Source organism: Lytechinus variegatus, chromosome 4 (assembly GCF_018143015.1).
Source record: "Lytechinus variegatus isolate NC3 chromosome 4, Lvar_3.0, whole genome shotgun sequence".
NCBI classification, from domain to species: domain Eukaryota; kingdom Metazoa; phylum Echinodermata; class Echinoidea; order Temnopleuroida; family Toxopneustidae; genus Lytechinus; species Lytechinus variegatus.
Window position 1 is genome coordinate 26,972,634 of NC_054743.1, and position 17,693 is coordinate 26,990,326.

The 17,693-nt window shown below is 36.4% G+C and overlaps 1 protein-coding gene across 1 annotated transcript; it reads left to right on the top strand.

Annotated features, from left to right (window-relative positions):
* Nucleotides 1–6,752: 6,752 nt before the first annotated feature.
* Nucleotides 6,753–17,456, top strand: LOC121413727 (superoxide dismutase [Mn], mitochondrial-like). Its single transcript, XM_041606656.1, has 5 exons — nucleotides 6,753–6,867; nucleotides 11,457–11,656; nucleotides 14,192–14,308; nucleotides 15,523–15,702; nucleotides 16,415–17,456. The coding sequence occupies exons 1-5, from the start codon at nucleotides 6,839–6,841 to the stop codon at nucleotides 16,561–16,563; spliced, it is 675 nt and encodes a 224-aa protein (XP_041462590.1). The 5' UTR covers nucleotides 6,753–6,838; the 3' UTR covers nucleotides 16,564–17,456.
* Nucleotides 17,457–17,693: the final 237 nt, after the last annotated feature.

A 17,693-nucleotide genomic window follows, 5' to 3' on the forward strand; every position in this document is an offset into this window, starting at 1 on the left:
GAGAAAAGGCAAAGAAATAAAGACGCAGAAAAGGAATTCCACTGAAGGCGATTTATACCTCCGTCTTATAAGCGAGGATACATCATGATTTAAAAACATAAGCTCGCGCTTCAAGCTCGCATTACGCTGATGAGATATGTATCCTTTTAATGAATTCCTATTCATTTTGAAAAAATCAAGAAAATCACAATATTTACAAAAAGTATATATCTAGAGTACAAAATAAAGGAAACAAGAAAAAGAAATAATGAAACAGGTAGAACAAAGACTAATTCAAGGGTGAATTTCGTATTGGATTTCAGCCCTACTATGAGAAATAAATTTCCCTTTCTTTCGTGTGCTAGAAAGTACTATAGTTCATGAAACTTGGGAGTGATTTTGGGACATAAGGGTAGTGAAGTATTAATGAACATCCTGCCCGAGTTAGGGGCGGTGACGAGACGACCCTTTTATATAGGGCGCTGTACCCCCTTCCTGGGTAGCCGCCCATGGCCTATATACAGGTTTCTGAGCCACTCGTTTCTACTGATGGTCAGAAGAATGTCTGGTGTATATACTCAAAAATTTATAACAAATTCTTGACCAATATTGATTTGAATTCAAACAGCAACAATACTGACGTCCTGGCAAAAGGGCCGGAATTCCCTCAGCTTCAGGCCCGTCTGAAGGAAATTGAGAGTAGAACGGTTATGTTTTGAAATTATGAACTGAACCGTGAGGACTAATTTAAATAGTTTGTGAATATGATTTCTTTCACCAAATAAATAATGCGAACGAAAATGGTGAGTTATTTTTGGAAATATTTACCTGAAAACGGGACAGTGTATAATTGTGAACATGAAACATATCACCGGAAATGCAAGCGCGAAGCGCGAGCTAAGAAAACGGGACATTTTAAAGGGGAAGTTCACCCTGACAAAGAAGTGTATTGCAAAGATAGCAGCAAAATAAAAAAAAATGTTACAGAAGGTTTGAGAAAATCCGTCAAAAAAAAGTTATTAGAAGTTTATATATTTGACTTGTGACGTCATATGCAAGCAGCTTTCCTACATATCGTATGGTAAAAAAAAATCAGTGAAATGTTAAATTCTAAGAAATTTGAAAAACAAAATTTTACTGTACCTCACTGTCATTTCACGCCTGTTCCTAAAAAGAAAACAAATATAAGTCATCACGAATCATTAAAAATTTGAATTTCACACATTTTATATCATATATGGGGCAGCTGCTCATTTTTGATGTCACAAATTAAAAAACTTAAAATTCTAATAACTTTTTAAATCTGTAATGGATTTTCCTCAAACCTGCACCAATATACTTATTATTATTTTTTCTATTTTTACAGCAAACTTTTATTCAGGGTAAACTTCACCTTTCAGGATTATTTGCAGAGGTTTATGATTAGATTCGTATATTCACTGAAATAATGAATGATGTGAGCGCGAAGCGCGAGCTTAATTTTTTTGAAAAATTGACCTGAAAATAAGCACTTTTGATGACTTTTGTCGGTGTTCAGTGGAATTTCCCTTTTACACTCTTTTAATTTTCAGTTCTCATTTTTAATGTATGATTTAAGCCGAGATGAAGAATGCTAATAAAAGTGTGGTGACATTGAAAACGCGGTAATAAAATAAATGGGACATATCCCATGCACTTGGTTGCGGGGAGGGGAAAATTTGAATAAAATAAATAAAATGTCATGTATAAAACATAAACATTACTTTCTCACCTTTGATTTTTCCTCCATTCATCTGTTTAAAAAACAAATGATCACGGTCATAATGCGTATCCGACAATGATCATAATAATTATTCTTCCCCTATTTTTGTCATATAATTATGATCATTCATCAAAATATGATCGACCATAACTTATGGGGGGGGGGGTAGCACAGCTACTGGTCATCCTCAACCTGACTAGTCTTCAGACTTTGAAACAGATGGTCGTGGGTTCGAATACCAGCCAAGGCGTAATTTCCTTCAGCAAATGCACTGTCATGCTGCACTCAACCCGGGTGAGGTGAATGGGTATCTGGTTGGAAGCAAAAAAATCAACTTTTTTTAATAAAAATACCAAATTTTGTGATTTTGACATGATATTCAGAAAATGATATCATATTTCACTTTCAATGTTTTCTTTTATTTTCCTTTCCACTTTTTTGCTTGGTCATGATTTTTTTATTTGTGGGGGGGGGCATCCCGAGCCCCCACCCATCAGTATACCACTGTTCAAAGGCACCATAACCTTCGTAGCACACAATGAAAGGATTTTGGGGAAAAAAACACGCTCTCCCACTTCGGTTAAAAAAATGTTCTTGCCTAAAGAAGGAATATTCAAAGCTAAAAGAGAACATATTAAAAAGGAATAACAACAGAAATATTCAAGCAAATATGTAGATTTGGAAATGAATTTTGACCGCACAATTCGAAAATTATGGCAAAGATCATGAAAAGGTTACGAGGAAGTCTGCTGATTAGCAAGAAGTCCGACCATCATATTTATCATTTTATGCCATTTTGGCGCAAGCTTCCTTTTTAACCCCAGACAAAAACATTCCTTGTTCACTCAAGCATGAACGAAACTAAATTATTTTTATGGCATTTGAAGGATAAGACTTCAGGGCACCTATAATGACACCAAAATATCGAGATCATAATTTGAAACAAACATTTTATAGACTTTTCAAATCTGTCCCGTTTTTTTTTTTTTGATATACGCATTGTATTATTATTATTATTATAACCTTAACTACTCGGGGGATAGCTCCCCCCCCCCCCGTGATCTTCACCCAATTAAGGTTGTATAATCGTTGGTGAGAAATTGCCGGAAATTCCATCTCTGATCATTGATCAACATAACGATCTTTTCCTGCACCATTATTTTGACAGCACATTGCAGGGGCGGATCCACGATTTTGAAATAGGGGGGGGGCGCCAGCGGCGAGGGAGCGAAGCGACCGAGCGGGGGGGGGGAGGGTGTGAAAGGGGGATACCCCCCTCCCACGGCAAGGACTTTTTCAAAAAATCATGTCCAAAAGTCGTATTTTGAGAGCACCTTAAGAAGAAAAATGCACACTTAAATCACTGTAACTTCATGAATAAAAGACACATACTGACTCATTTTGGAGCTGGTTTCCAGTCACACACCGTATAACGGTCATTCAAAACATACATTTGGCAAAGGCTCTTCACTTGCTTGCATCGTGTGATTGAAACGTCAAATTTAAATGATACGAAACTGAGACTTGTAATCGATAAGTTCCGAATAATCCATTCTGTTTATTGTCATATGTGTATTTACATTGTGTGTTTCAAACGAGAATTGTTTAGTCGTATGGCAACATGCATATAAAATTTTGTTCTTTTTTCCCCAAAATGCACAGTAAATTGTTACAAACTACAGAAAAATAACGACATCATCCTCTGGTAATCAACCTTTTCCCTCGTATTATTTTCAAATCATCTTCAATAATCCAGTCATTCTGCACAACCTCAAAGTAATATAATGCTTCTTAAGGGGATTCTCATCATTTTTATTGTTTACGTTTTCAATTTTGCTGGAAATTTTTTTTAAAGATATATTGTAATCAGCAAACCTATAGATTATCAAACATTAAAAATGGGGTAAGGGGGGGGGGGTTAATGTCACAATTTCTACTTTTTAACAATACACAATGTGTCCTCGGGACGTTTTTCCCCAGCACGAAAGTATTTTTATCCCCCCCCCCCCCCCGTCACATAAAATCTTCGCTCCTTACGCTGACATATAGCTGCCTATACACAGCAAACGCGGAGTGGGGTCGACTGGTGATTGAGAATATACAATTTTGCTCCTTGATAATTCGTTGGAATGATTGCTTCGGCGAAACTTAGTTGGGGCGCCCTGGATAATATGCCTCTGAATCTACCAGAAAGTGTAAAAGTTAGTTTACATTAAATACAAATATGTCTGACCTATACATTTCAGTGAAAACGTACATGACCAAGGCAGAATGATAATGCTGCGCACGTGGCGCCCGATATAGGGCTTCATCTTTGAGTGAATTAAGAATAATCTCGGGGATAGACATTATCATTCGCATCGTTGACACTTTCTCTCGCGATCTGTTACTTACAATTTACATGTATTTGCCATAAAGACGGACAAACGCATGTTACAAAAAACACAAAATTTCGGGAAAAAATGATATCCAATCCAACATCTTCACACTGGTCACTGCACTGCAACTCCCGATTACAAGTGGTGCAACTTTCCAACCAATCGACTTGCGCGCCCTGGAATTCCGGAATTTACATATTGCAATACAGTATGACAGAGGTGCATTTGTGCGAACACAAAGGCCATGAGCGTAAGTTAAAATATAGTTTTGACTATATCTAGCCCTTGAAATTGACTACATCGTACCAATCCAGTAAATGTAACCATCAAAAAAAAAAAAAATCCGGCGAAAATAGGGGGGCGCGCGCCCGGGGCGCCCCCCTCTGGATCCGCCACTGCATTGTAATATTTATCTCTGATGATCGATGATTTCCTTATTTTTTCTCGAACTTATCAAACTTGGGGCTTGGTGAAGAAAGAAGGAAAGGAGAGAGAGAGAGAGAGGAGTGGCATGACATGCATGAGAGGAGGACCAGGAACTGTTGTGCGAAACGAAATCTCAATCGGAACGCTGATGCTCGCTCGATAATCGCGACGCGCGCATGACGCACTGTACGTGTTGCATAGAGGGGCACTGCATTGACTGCAAAACACATTGGCAAACACGATTCATCGAATTATATCAAACTATATAGGCCTAGTAATTTTACATCTCTATATGGATCTGTATTATGATCTTATATATATGATCTGTATGATTAGTTAAGGAGTCAAGGACCATTGGCGAGGCTCGAGAGAAAGATTAAAAAGGATAGGGTGACTGAGAAAAAACCCCAACAAACATCCAATATTGTAATGGGGGCGCGGGGCGAAAAAAAATCAGCAAACTTTTCCCAACATGATCAAAGAGCTAACAGTTTTGGGTTTATTCGCGGGGAGGGGTCGATGGTCCTTATGAAATGTGTATAGGCCCCTATGTGATATTTAGCTTTGTGTAAACATAAAATATATGCGCGAGCTGATTTTTTTTAATATGATCTGTATATTTAAGACTTTTAGTAAGAATTGGGGTAAGATCTTAATGCATATCTCATAGTAAAAAAACAAAGAATAAGTGAAACGCAAGCTGAAGTGATGCAGTGATGTGTATATTGCATATTTTGTGCAGTGATCATAGACAGGCAATGGGAACGCGCGGAGCGCGAACTGATTTATTTTTCTAATTTTTAAATTATTTCCCTCCCCTTTAATTTTGTCTCATAATTATGTTCTCCTAACTTTTTGTCTCCTTTTTTTTTGCTGCTAATAGAGGACCGGTGGCTTGATCTTCAGCCTGGAGTACTGCCTGTGTTTGGGGATTGGACAGGAAGAATGAAAATGCCTCTTATTTATCGGCGGAGCGAAAAGGGGAAAGAAAACTAGTGGAAAAATAAGAAGAAAGAGAATTGGAGAAAGAAAAGTGAGTGAAATAAGGGTAGGGGAATCGAAAAATATAAAAAACTTATACTCACTAACAATTAACTGAAATTTCGCTCGAACTTTAAGCTCCCATTGGCTGTTGAGTGGGATAATTTACTACAGAGGATAACGTGGGACATGAACTTTCCATTTTCAAGTCAAATTATTATTCTGTTCGCGATTTTAGTTTGATATTATTCGTATATTACTTTGTTATGGCAAGATACACATCCTGCATGTTCAGGATTTTTTTTAAATATGTGCTGAATGCATAAACATGTATAAAAAAAATAATAAATCGCGCGACGAGGTTGATCGGATATTTTTATTAGTCATGAATTAACACAAACAGTCCTTGAAATGTCTTGATTTTCAGGTCCTGAGTATATACTAAAAAAATATAATCCGCTCGCACTGTCTTGCTTGCATTAAAGGGGTACTCCAAGCTGAAAATAGTATAATTTGAACAGATTAAGAAAACTCGGACAAAAAAAGGGAAATTTCATCAAAATCGGTGAAGAATGACAAAGTTATGGCATTTTAAAGATTTGCGTTATGCGGTGAAACAATTCTAGGCATGTCTTTATGAATAAATTCAAATTTTTCCTTCAAGAACCAAATTGGAATAATAACTGCATATATATATATATATATATATATATTCATGGCTGTAATTTACAAGGGAGACACATCATTCACACATAAAATAATTATGACTTCATGATGACACTTCGTGTTCGAATTATTTTTTAGCTAGGCGATATGAAATACCTTGTTTGTAAGATAAAGCCAAGAATTGGTATACTCTTTAGCATCTAAATGCTGATCGTTCTTTCAGCCTAACATTGTAGGCCTTGTTAGTAAGAACCACCCCCTAAGAAATGCAACAAACAATCAATTTCAACGGCCGATCAGGGGAAAATGCGAATGAAAATATCACCCACCCCCTTAATGGCGAAAGCTTGATCCGCCCTTCTACAACGGGCTGCACATACCACTACCCCCCCCCCCCCATACTCGATCTTATATTTGCCTTATACGCGACACCATAACATATTTGCTGACCTCGTTCGCGGGCATCCGCGAACATCTATTCCCGAACACTTGTACGGTACTTGCCTAGGCCCTGGCCTGTGCGCTGGCCCAGATATTTGACCAGGTTGCGCTAGCAGATAACGGCTCCTTGGCCCTGTGAATTAAGCACCGGGTGTAACTGTAAGCATCAACTGGAAAGTTGCTGATCGGAGCTGGATTGACAATTTGACGTGAGGCTGTAGTAAAAATGCTTGCTGCATCTGCTTTAGTAGGAAGGTGAGTACCGGTGCACAGTCTACACCGTCTTTTTAGATCTCTATTTTAAATTCAAATCTAATAATGAGCATGCAATAAAGGGCTAGGCCTAGATCCTAAGTAGGCCTAGGCCTAGACTCTAAAAAAATCACAAAAATGAAAAGGTTGTCCCTCACTTCAGTCAACATCAATTTATCAAAACAAAAAGGCCTCATCGTGATCATACTCATCCAGGCCAGGGTGACCAGATTTCACAAAATGAAATATGGGACAATCGACAAAGCACGCGCACACTGCAGACCAAGTCGGGTCTAAATAAAGAAGGCTACACTGCACAGTGTTGGACTTAAGAAAAAAGTATAAAGAATTGGAAGGGAGGGTGAACGCAAAAGAAAAGAGATTAATTGAGAAGAAAGAAAGAATGAAGGGGAAAGTGAAGTAAAGTAAGGAAAAAATTAAAAGAAGGATGAAAGAAAGAATAGAAGAGGGAAAGGTTTCCATCATTCTTTAAAATGAATATAGAAAGAAAGAAAAGGAAGATGAATAAATGTGTGAAACTGAAAGAAAAAATAAAGGAGAGAAAGGAAAAAAAGTAAGAAAATGGAGGAGGAAAGAAAGAATGAAGGGAAAAAATATCTTCATTCTTTGAAAGAAAGAAAGGAGCAAAGAAAGAACAAAAACAGGAAGGAAGGAATTAAGGGAAAGAATCAGAAGGGAAAAAATGAAGAATGAAAGAAAGGGCCAAGAATGAAGGAGAGAATGAAAAAAGGAAACAATGGAAGGAGAGAACTAAAAGAAAAAGGAGAGGTAGGGAGAAGGAAGCAAAGAAAAGTTAAAGTAGACAACCGAAGAATCAAAAGTATTTTATAATGTCTTTTCGTGGTCATCATTATAAAGGGGAAGTATTACTAATCAGATATATAACTTCACTTTTTAAAATAGTGATTAGAGTTTGCAGAAATCAGCTCTCAAAAATGACTTATTTTCATGGCATATTTCTGCCTTCGTCCGTCCTCTGGCGAGCTCCAGCTGAGTGACGTCACACCAAGAGCAGTGAGCAGCTGAGCTGACAGCAGCCCATTGAAGACGATCTTTCCAATCAGCGTTTTTTGCTCTTAGAATTGTTTATTCCTCACGATTGGTCTTATTACATAGATAAAAGTTTGAATTTTCTGAACAGTAAAATGAAATGCACATTTAACATATTTTGGTAACCGATATTTAGCTTAGAAAAAATTATTTGTTTTCAAGAAATATACGTGAATAAACAAAGCATATTTTCACTTAGAAATCATGCTTGCACCACATTGATATTATTATCAATATAAAACATAGACATTCGTCTTCACGACTGAATAAAAATTATGAAATTTAATTACGTAGCAAGTTCAGGAACCACAAAAAACACGGCAATATCCATCGCGAAATGATTGGAATTGCAGTTGGATTGCCGAAGCATTGCGAGGCAACAGCAGCGAACGCACTTTGTATATATATCATTATGAACGATAAAGATACTCTCTGTGGACAAATCTGTACGCACATAGTTTTTTTGTGAGTGCGGGGATCCTGGTTCGAAACTCTTTGATTTTTTTTGGTTCGGGATTTTTTTTTTTCAATTATATTCCTTCCCCGTTCCTACCAGCTCTTTTTTCTCTTTTTATTTTCATGTGAGATTCTGTTCAGTCCTGTATTTATTAAATCTTACTTCTTAATTGCTGCTTTTTATTTTCAAGTTAGATTCTCTAGGCTAGGCCTACTTTGGGCAGCGACTCCCTCACGGTAGTCACTTAAGAACCAAGTTTGAAAGGACACTCGTAAAATTACGTCACTCTCGCCGATGAATATTCATTAGATCGTGGTCGTGCGTGTTCAATACAAACTCTCTGCATGCATGCACTCGGTTTGTATTGAACACGCACGACCACGATCTAATGAATATTCATCGGCGAGAGTGACGTAATTTTACGAGTATCCTTTCAAACTTGGTTCTTAAGTGACTACCGGTACCCTGATCACTCACTGACTGGAGTGGAGCAACACAATGATGAATGCAGTAGACAAAATCGGTCTTTACAGTCCACAATTCAATAAAAACGGGCAAAGGAACACAGTTCTGATTCACGTTTGGTCTGAAGTTGTCGAAAACAGAAATTGAATGTCGCATAACATGAAGAAAATGGTAAATTCGGAAGATATTGAACAGGTCAGTAAGGTGATTCAGTGCATGATGCACAGAGAGCTGATGAGCTTGTCGATTGTGTGACGTCATTATTCTCGACTGTTTTCAGCTGCGTGATTGTCGGTCTGGGGGGCTGAGAAGGGTGTCTAATAATTTCATTTCTTGCATTTCCACGACATCTATAAGACTTTTTAGTGATATATTTGTGTATAAAAAGACAATACCTTTCCATCCATATATAATTTGTCTATAATCATCACTTTCGTGAATTTTCTTCGTGTGTATCCTTTAAAGGAAAGAAAGAATGAAGGAAATAAAAAAAAGGAAATTTAAAAAAGAAGGAAAGTAAGAGAAAGTAGGAAAAAGAAAAATGAACACAGGAAGGATCAGGGCAGGAAAACAGGAAATAAAGATAGATGGAACAAAAAAGGGCAAGCAGGAAGGATGAAGAACGAAGGATAGAAAAGAAAGAAATGGGGAAAAAAGTTCAAACTTCAAGCAAAAAAAAAATAATATCATCTAACAACAATCGTAATGATATTTTGTGTGTTTTTATATTCTTAAAATCTTAAAGAACTAAAATGTTTTAGAAATGAATGAAATTTTAAATTGAAACATCGTCAAACTTAACAATTAGATGAAACATAGGGCATCATACACAGGCATCTCTCCCATCCCAGTACAAGTTCGCAGCTGAAACAACTAGATCTAGTTATGAAAACTCAATAATTTGTTCCTCCGATTACATCTCAGTCCAAATCAGTTGTCTGAGAATCCATAATATGATTATAAAAATTTCCCCGCAGATTTTATTATTTTGGTGGAAAATTGTTATCATGTGAGATTGTTTGCACCATTGAAATCTGCTTTGATCCTACATGGCTAGCTAGTAGCCTGCTACACACAGGCGCGCAGGAGGCCAGTTCATTTGCAATGTATTGGGTTAGCAAGAAAATCACTGCAGATCTTGCAAAAGTTAACATTTTTTATTTTATTGTCTACGCTTCGTCATCTGTTGGTTGTTTGATAAAAATTTGTCACTTTTAAATGTATTCACTATATTTTGAAATACGGGACAAATAGGCTTCCCGGGAAGGGTTCGTCGTGACAAAAGGAGCAAAATATGGGACGATCCTGGAAATACGGGACGTCTGGTCACCATCTACTCATCTGTCGTCATAGTCATACACCTTCTTAATCTTATTCCAAGTTCTAAGACTAATGTATGACCCAGAAAAGATAAAGACCACTCAGTCAATGAACAAGGTTATGAATATGATAGTCCTAGGCTTGTTCTCTGTTAGTTACTTTTCCCTGTCTGCCTTTGTGGTGAAATAAGGTTGACAATGTTGGCTTATTTTCTCTTGTTTGGGCGGGTGGACAAATGCTTGATTTTTTGACACTGTCAGTTTCCATTACAACTATTCATCATACATATTGGTTTTTAAGTGAATTTAAATCTTTTAATTATTTTTTCTAAATTAAAAATAGAGATTGAGAAATGACAATTTTCTCGAACTTTTATTTTTCACCATTAGAGGGCCCACACAAAAATATGCAAAAAATTGCATTTTTGTAGCACTCCAATGAATACATAAATGATCCCTATGCTACTAATGAATAATAGATTGCAAACTGTATGAAAACTAGTGTTTTAGGTTACAAAAGTGGCATTTTATTTTTAATGAATTTTTAAAATGTGTGTTGCACACTGCATAGCTACAAGTCTATCTACATTTAGATTCCCCACAGGCAGGGTGGTAGCAGTGAACAAGTGATAAAAATGCCTATTCTAGAATAAGAAAATGGAAAATAACTGAGAAAATGAGATTGTATTAGATCATCTTCAAGATTGCAATTGAGACAATTAACTTCTTGTTACTGTTAGACAAGAATAACCTTCGTTTCTGGGGATTTATTTTTCAGTTTCTGACATCTTACTTCAGTGGAACAACCAATGTACTGTCTACAGAGGCTGAAGCTTTTGTGAGTTTTGGTCTAGACAGTGAAGCCAACATAGACATAGTTCAGCAGAACAATGAATGTACAGAAACTAAGTTGTTTGTAGTCTTCACCTGAATGTTAGGCTTTTTATTCTAAAAATTGTTATGTTATTGTTAGTATTTTTTTCTTTTATTGCACTAGATTTTTTTTTTCATTTGAATTTTATGTTTTAGAGATTTAAGAATATTGATACTTGTCTAACTAGAGCTAGAGCCAGAGGACAAGAGACTTACTTTGGTTTACATCCTCCGGGTCTCAGCAGAAATGTGTATTACTGTACATTGTTATGCTATTATAATTTACCTCTATTCATTTGTTCATCAATTGCTAGACTGCTTTTTATACAACTTGATGTTTGTGTATTGCAGTACGTTACTATAATAAATTAAATTTGATTTAATTGTATAATTTTTTTCTCATAAAGGGCACTCCTAAGGAGTCAAGCCAGAGTGGTTTCTGGAGTGAGTTCCCTTCACACATTGCCAGATCTTCCATACGATTATAATGCCTTGTCACCAGTCATCAGCTCTGAGATCATGGAGCTCCACCATAAGAAACATCATAATACGTATGTGACCAACCTCAATACTGCAGAGCAGACGTTGGAACATGCAGTTGAAGCAGGTATTCACCGTAAATTCCAGCCATGGTATCAATCACAAAATTAAGTTAAACAGAATCCAATGAAAATGATAACCCACTTTGTGTTGAAAATAGTCAGTTAATAATTAGCAAAATAAGCATGTCATACTGATGGTTAATGGTAGCAGGCGTGGATCCAGCTGAATTAGATACCATTTCGGGGGTCATACTGTTTTTGAACAATACCTTGCCTCCAGGGTTGGCGATTTTTTTGATTTTTTTTAAAAAATCAAAAAAATCGGATTTATTTGATTTAAATCAGATTTTTTTTATTTTTTTTATTTTTTTAAAGTTCCTTCGAAAAAAAGGGTAATTATCCCCCCCCCCCTTACTCTTACAATGACATCAATATTGATGTTATACATTTCACCCCTAATATTGTTCTTAACCACATATTTTGTAATTAAAATCCAGTAAAAAAGGACAATCAAAAATAAATTTGAGGAATCATGTATCTGAACTTAATTCTATCATACATAGGCCTATGAAGGAATATTCCATAGGGAATTCCCAGTGAGTAGAGAAAATTCCCCTCTGGGATTTTTCATTCAAATATTTAAAAAAATCCAAGAGAAAAAATCCCTTATCAAAACTGCCAACAAACCCTTTGCCAATTACTAGTATTCATGTATATTGTAAGAGAAATATTTCTCATCAATGATTTTTTTCAATTAGTCACAGCTTTACAATAGTCAAAGAGAGTTACAACTGTACATGTTAAGGATCTTTTTGATAAAAAGCTCTTCGCTTGCTACAGATATAGATGCAAAACTCTCATTTTTGGAGAACAATATAGGAGATAGCTTAGTCAAAGGGTGACTATACTACATTCTGTTACTGTGATTTTTTTACATTAATCTACAATTTTTATTCCCATATTCTCTACAAAAAAATCTGTTTGATCCATGAAGTATGAAAAAAAATCTACTTACTTTTAACTTAAAGGATAAAAACTGCAAAACTGCTTAAATTACAACATATGTATTACAAAAAGAAGTATTTTATTTTAAATGAGACACAGCTTACAACTGCCAATGATTGTAACTGAAGTACTTGCATCTTAACGTTAAAATACAGTGTTAAATGTTTATTCTGAGTTTTGCAAATTGTTGTTATAGAGCTCTTTCCATTATTACATGCAGATACAAAACTTCCATTATTTGTAGCACTGAACATAAAATGGGCTGCAGTGACTTAAAAGGTTTATAAAAGAAAGCTTTTCTCAACAGTCAAATTATGACTGTACTACATTATGTTAATGTGATTTTTATAATTATGTTATTCAAAACATCAAATATATGATAAATGTAACAATACGAAATAAGAGGCATGTTAAATATGTTGATTACATGCAGGTATCATTTTTTATTTTACATGACAGAAGTAGTTATGTGTAGGCGAAGGATCAAAACTGGAAAACTGCCAACAAACCTTTTCTCATCGACTTTTATATATTATATATTTTTTTACAAACTGCTCTCTGAAAAGTCTTTGGATTATGTGAAAACTTTACGTTAAGAAAGAAATTGACTAATAATAACTGACAAAGAATGTAAAATTTCAGAAGAAAAACTCGACATAATTTACAAAAAAATGAGTACCTATTGACAACATACATCTGTAGTTTTTAAGGAATTACCTGATTTTATTAATTTGATTTTAATTTGTTTTAAGTAGATATGAAGACTTTGTTGATCTTTTATTGATATAAAGTTAATTCAAAGTTTTTCAGTTGACTTGAAGAATTAAAACTGCATTGAACAAATACTTTGTCCATGATTTGTACATGTTTCAATGGAAGTGATTTAAATCAATGATTTTTTAAAAAAATCATGGTGATTTAAATCGCGATTTAAATCACGATTTAAATCAACGTGATTTAAATCCGCCAACCCTGCTTGTACACGGCCTCCCATAGCTATTGTATCTAACCGGCTTGATCAGCGCCTGAATGGTAGACATGTTTTTTTCCACGTGTCCACATACATATCCTTGCAGAAATTTTCAGCCTATACTCTGTTCTTAGCATAGATTTCATTAATTGAAGCCGTTTGAAAATTACTTCTTATTATGATTATTCAAGTGTACAGGCTAAGTAATGCGTACATGAATTCATTTTAAATATTGAATTGAATGGATTACTATAATATATTTTTTACACTGTAAAATCAGGTTTGTTCACCTTTGGTAATGCTTCTGAATGAGTCAATGAAGCATTTCATCAAACTTATATCTCTTTTAAAAAGCAAAATGATTTTGATGAAATTTAACTGATACAAATCCTTGGTGTTTTGGGACCCTGGAAAGATTTGGAGAAGAAAGTATCATCTCATATTCTCATTGATAAAATAATTAAATGTTCAGAATAATTGTTAATAATTGTTAACCTGTTGACTACCGATTCTGATATTCCCATCTAGGCTTTGTATGGTGATGACACAGTTCCAGTAGGCAATGTAACATTTGTAGAAGTTGTACTCCTTGTTAATATTTACATTATACTTGACATATTCCTAGGTGACATCAGCGGAATCATATCGTTGCAGTCAGCACTGAGATTTAACGGGGGAGGCCACATCAACCATACCATCTTTTGGCAGAACCTCTCGCCAGACGGTGGTGGAGAACCAACAGGTACATGAAGCACACCCTAGAAATCAACCATTAACCAGACCCAAGAGTGACAAGACGGTCCATTGACCACACCCTGGAACCCTTTACCACCACTCCCTAGAAGAAGAACAATTAACCACACCTAAGAAGAACCTTTAACCACACACCCTAGAATAAGACCCTATCACATGATGGTCCATTGACCACACCGTGGAACCATTTGCCACCACTCGATAGAAAAAGATCCATAAACCACACCTAGACCCTAGAATAAGACCCTCTCACAAGATGGTCCATTGCCAACACCCTGGAACTATTAACCACCACTCCCTAGAAAAAGACCCATTAACCAAACCTAGACCCTAGAATAAGACCCTCTCACAAGATGGTCCATTGCCAACACCCTGGAACTATTAACCACCACTCCCTAGAAAAAGACCCATTAACCACACCCAGACCCTAGAATAAGACCCTCTCACAAGATGGTCCATTGACCACACTGTGGAACTATTTACCACCACTCCGTAGTAAAGGAACCATTAACCACACTCTAGAATAATAGGACCCGCTGAAAAGACGGTCCATCGACCACCACACCCTAGAACTACACCTAACAAAAAGAACCCTTAACCACACACCCTAGAATAAGACCCTCTCACAAGACAGTCCATTGACCACATCCTTTAACCATTAACCAGCGCAAGAAAAAAAAACCACACCCAAGACCCCTTCCAGAGATGGTCCATTGACCACACCCTTGAATCATTTACCACCATACCCAAGAAAAAGACCCTCTCACAAGATTGTCCATTGACCCCACACCAGGATAAGACCCCACAATAACAAAGTAATAACAATGATAATTTTTATTTTTGTAGCACTATTTCCACTTAAATAAAAAATTCGGCATCCCATTTTACATTGCTTGATAAATAAAAATGTCAGATCTTGTTAGATTACTTCATATTCATCATCTGAATAATGATATTATCTGATTAAAAAAAAACATAACATCTTTCTCCTCTCATATAATCTCCACCTATCCCCCTCCCTTCTCCCTGTCATTCTCCCTATTCTCCTTTTCTGTTACCCCTCCCTCCCTTTGCTCTATTTCTTGTCTTGCTTTTCCCTTCCTCTGTCAATCACTCTTCCACTTTCTCCCTCCCTACTTTTCACTGTCACCCTTCTCTTCCTCTCTATCTCCATGTTCTTGTCACCTATGTATTCTCTACTAGGCGAGTTGTTGAGTGCGATCAAGAAAGACTTTGGATCCTATGACGATATGAGAGCCAAGCTGACTGCTGCTACCGTAGCCATCCAAGGATCTGGATGGGGCTGGTTGGGTTACAACAAAGGTACAGGAAGTATTCAGATTGCCACGTGTGCTAACCAGGATCCTCTCCAAGCTACCACGGGTATGATATTATCATAGTAATGATGATGATGATGGTGGTGGTGATCATGATGATGATTGTGATGATGATGATGAAGATGATGATGAAGATGATGATGGTGGTGGTGATGATGATGTTGATGATGATGTTGAGGATGATGACGATGATGATGTTGATGATGATGATGATGTTAATGATGATGGTGGTGGTGGTGATCTTGATGAGGATGTTGATGGTGAAGATGAAGATGGTGGCGATGATGATGGTGATGATGATGATGACAATGACGACAGTGATTATTTTATGATTGGGATTATAACTGGAATTTATCCTGCCTCCCTCCATTTCCCAGCCTGGGTGTAGTGCAGCACAATGTGGAAAAAATTATTGCTGATGGAAAACACACCATGGCTGAGATCCCACAACCACAACAATAAAGTGCCTATTATCCCAGTGACTGCATGATGGGACCATGCTATTGAAATATTGCGACATTGAAAATTGTGACATTGAAAATTGTGACATTAAAATATTGTGACATTGAAATGTTGTGACATAGAATTTCAATGAATGTGAAATATTGACCCAAATTCACATAATTGTTCTTTATTCAGAGGAAGACTACCTGCAATAATAAGAATGTTCATCCTGAAGATTTCAAGACTTGTCTTTATGTCATATGTTGTACTACCTTTGAATAAGTCTTCCTTGTCTTTATATCAATCTATGACAGGATTGGTCCCACTCTTTGGTATTGATGTATGGGAACACGCCTACTACCTACAGTACAAGAACGTCCGCCCCGATTACGTCAAAGCCATCTTCAACATTGCAAACTGGGCTGACGTCGAGAGGAGACTGAGAGATGCGATGACCAGTTAGACCATTTGATAAGACCCTCCTGTAAGACCAAGCTTGGCAGATTATCTAGCTCCTACGCTCAAGATTGTATAATCTGTCCAAGAGTGTCGCTCTACATGCTTTATTCATCATTATATAATGACACTTCTGCTGTATTGTTCAGTATATCTCTATCTCGCCAATCAAAGTGTGGAAATTGAAATAATATTATTGTGCATGAGCTTGTGTCTGGTCCACTGGACCAAAAAAGCATGATTGTACTGGAAAAGTACAAGATTTTAATATCAATTTTCTCTAAGCACTGTATGATCGGTTAACTTGCTGGAATTTGTACTAAAGATTCTATTGGATCTTGATTAAAGGCAGATATATGAAACAGAATTTTAAGTACATTATCTATCATGATTATGAGTTCCCAATTGCGAACTTTTAATGTCTTCAATGCAAGAAGGGTTGCCATCTCTGTTCATAATCTTGTATTGCTCTCACTATGGTCTCACATGATAGGCATACATGAATACGTGGGACTGTACATAAATTTCACTCATTTGTGATGCGTTGACTTGTGATAAGTTTCACCTATCATATGCGAAACGAATTTCATTGAAATATGATTTTACTAGTATATGTCAAAGAAAGTTTAAAATGAATAATGGATTTTTTTGGTTTGTGGACAACTTCCCCTGGCCTTGGGACTATGGGAAGATGTCTTTGGGAAAGGTTTGCTCGGCGTGGAGAAGCCCTTTGGAGAATCCACCCTCCCGGGAATCTATGTTCTGGGAGGGGGGGGTGTTTTCAGGTTGGAATGGTATTGGTATGTGGGGGGAATTACCCTCCTGTGGAAGTCGTCCTGTTGACTTATTTTGGGATTTTCTTCTTGATTAGTTCAGCTACCACTGATAAATCTTGCGAATCATGCTTAGAGAAAAAGAAAAAAAAAACCCAGGAAACAATCATCTTTGAAATCTATACACTTTTATATTTTCTAGGTATTTTATGTTGTCCTCCATTTCTTGAAATGTGTATTGTATCTGTAAATGTAAAATTGAAAACAAGAAGGTATGTAGATGTTGACATTTACGTAATTGAAGACAAAAATTGCCAATACAGCATCAAATGCCTATATTGCATCAAATGTGTATAGACTTGTT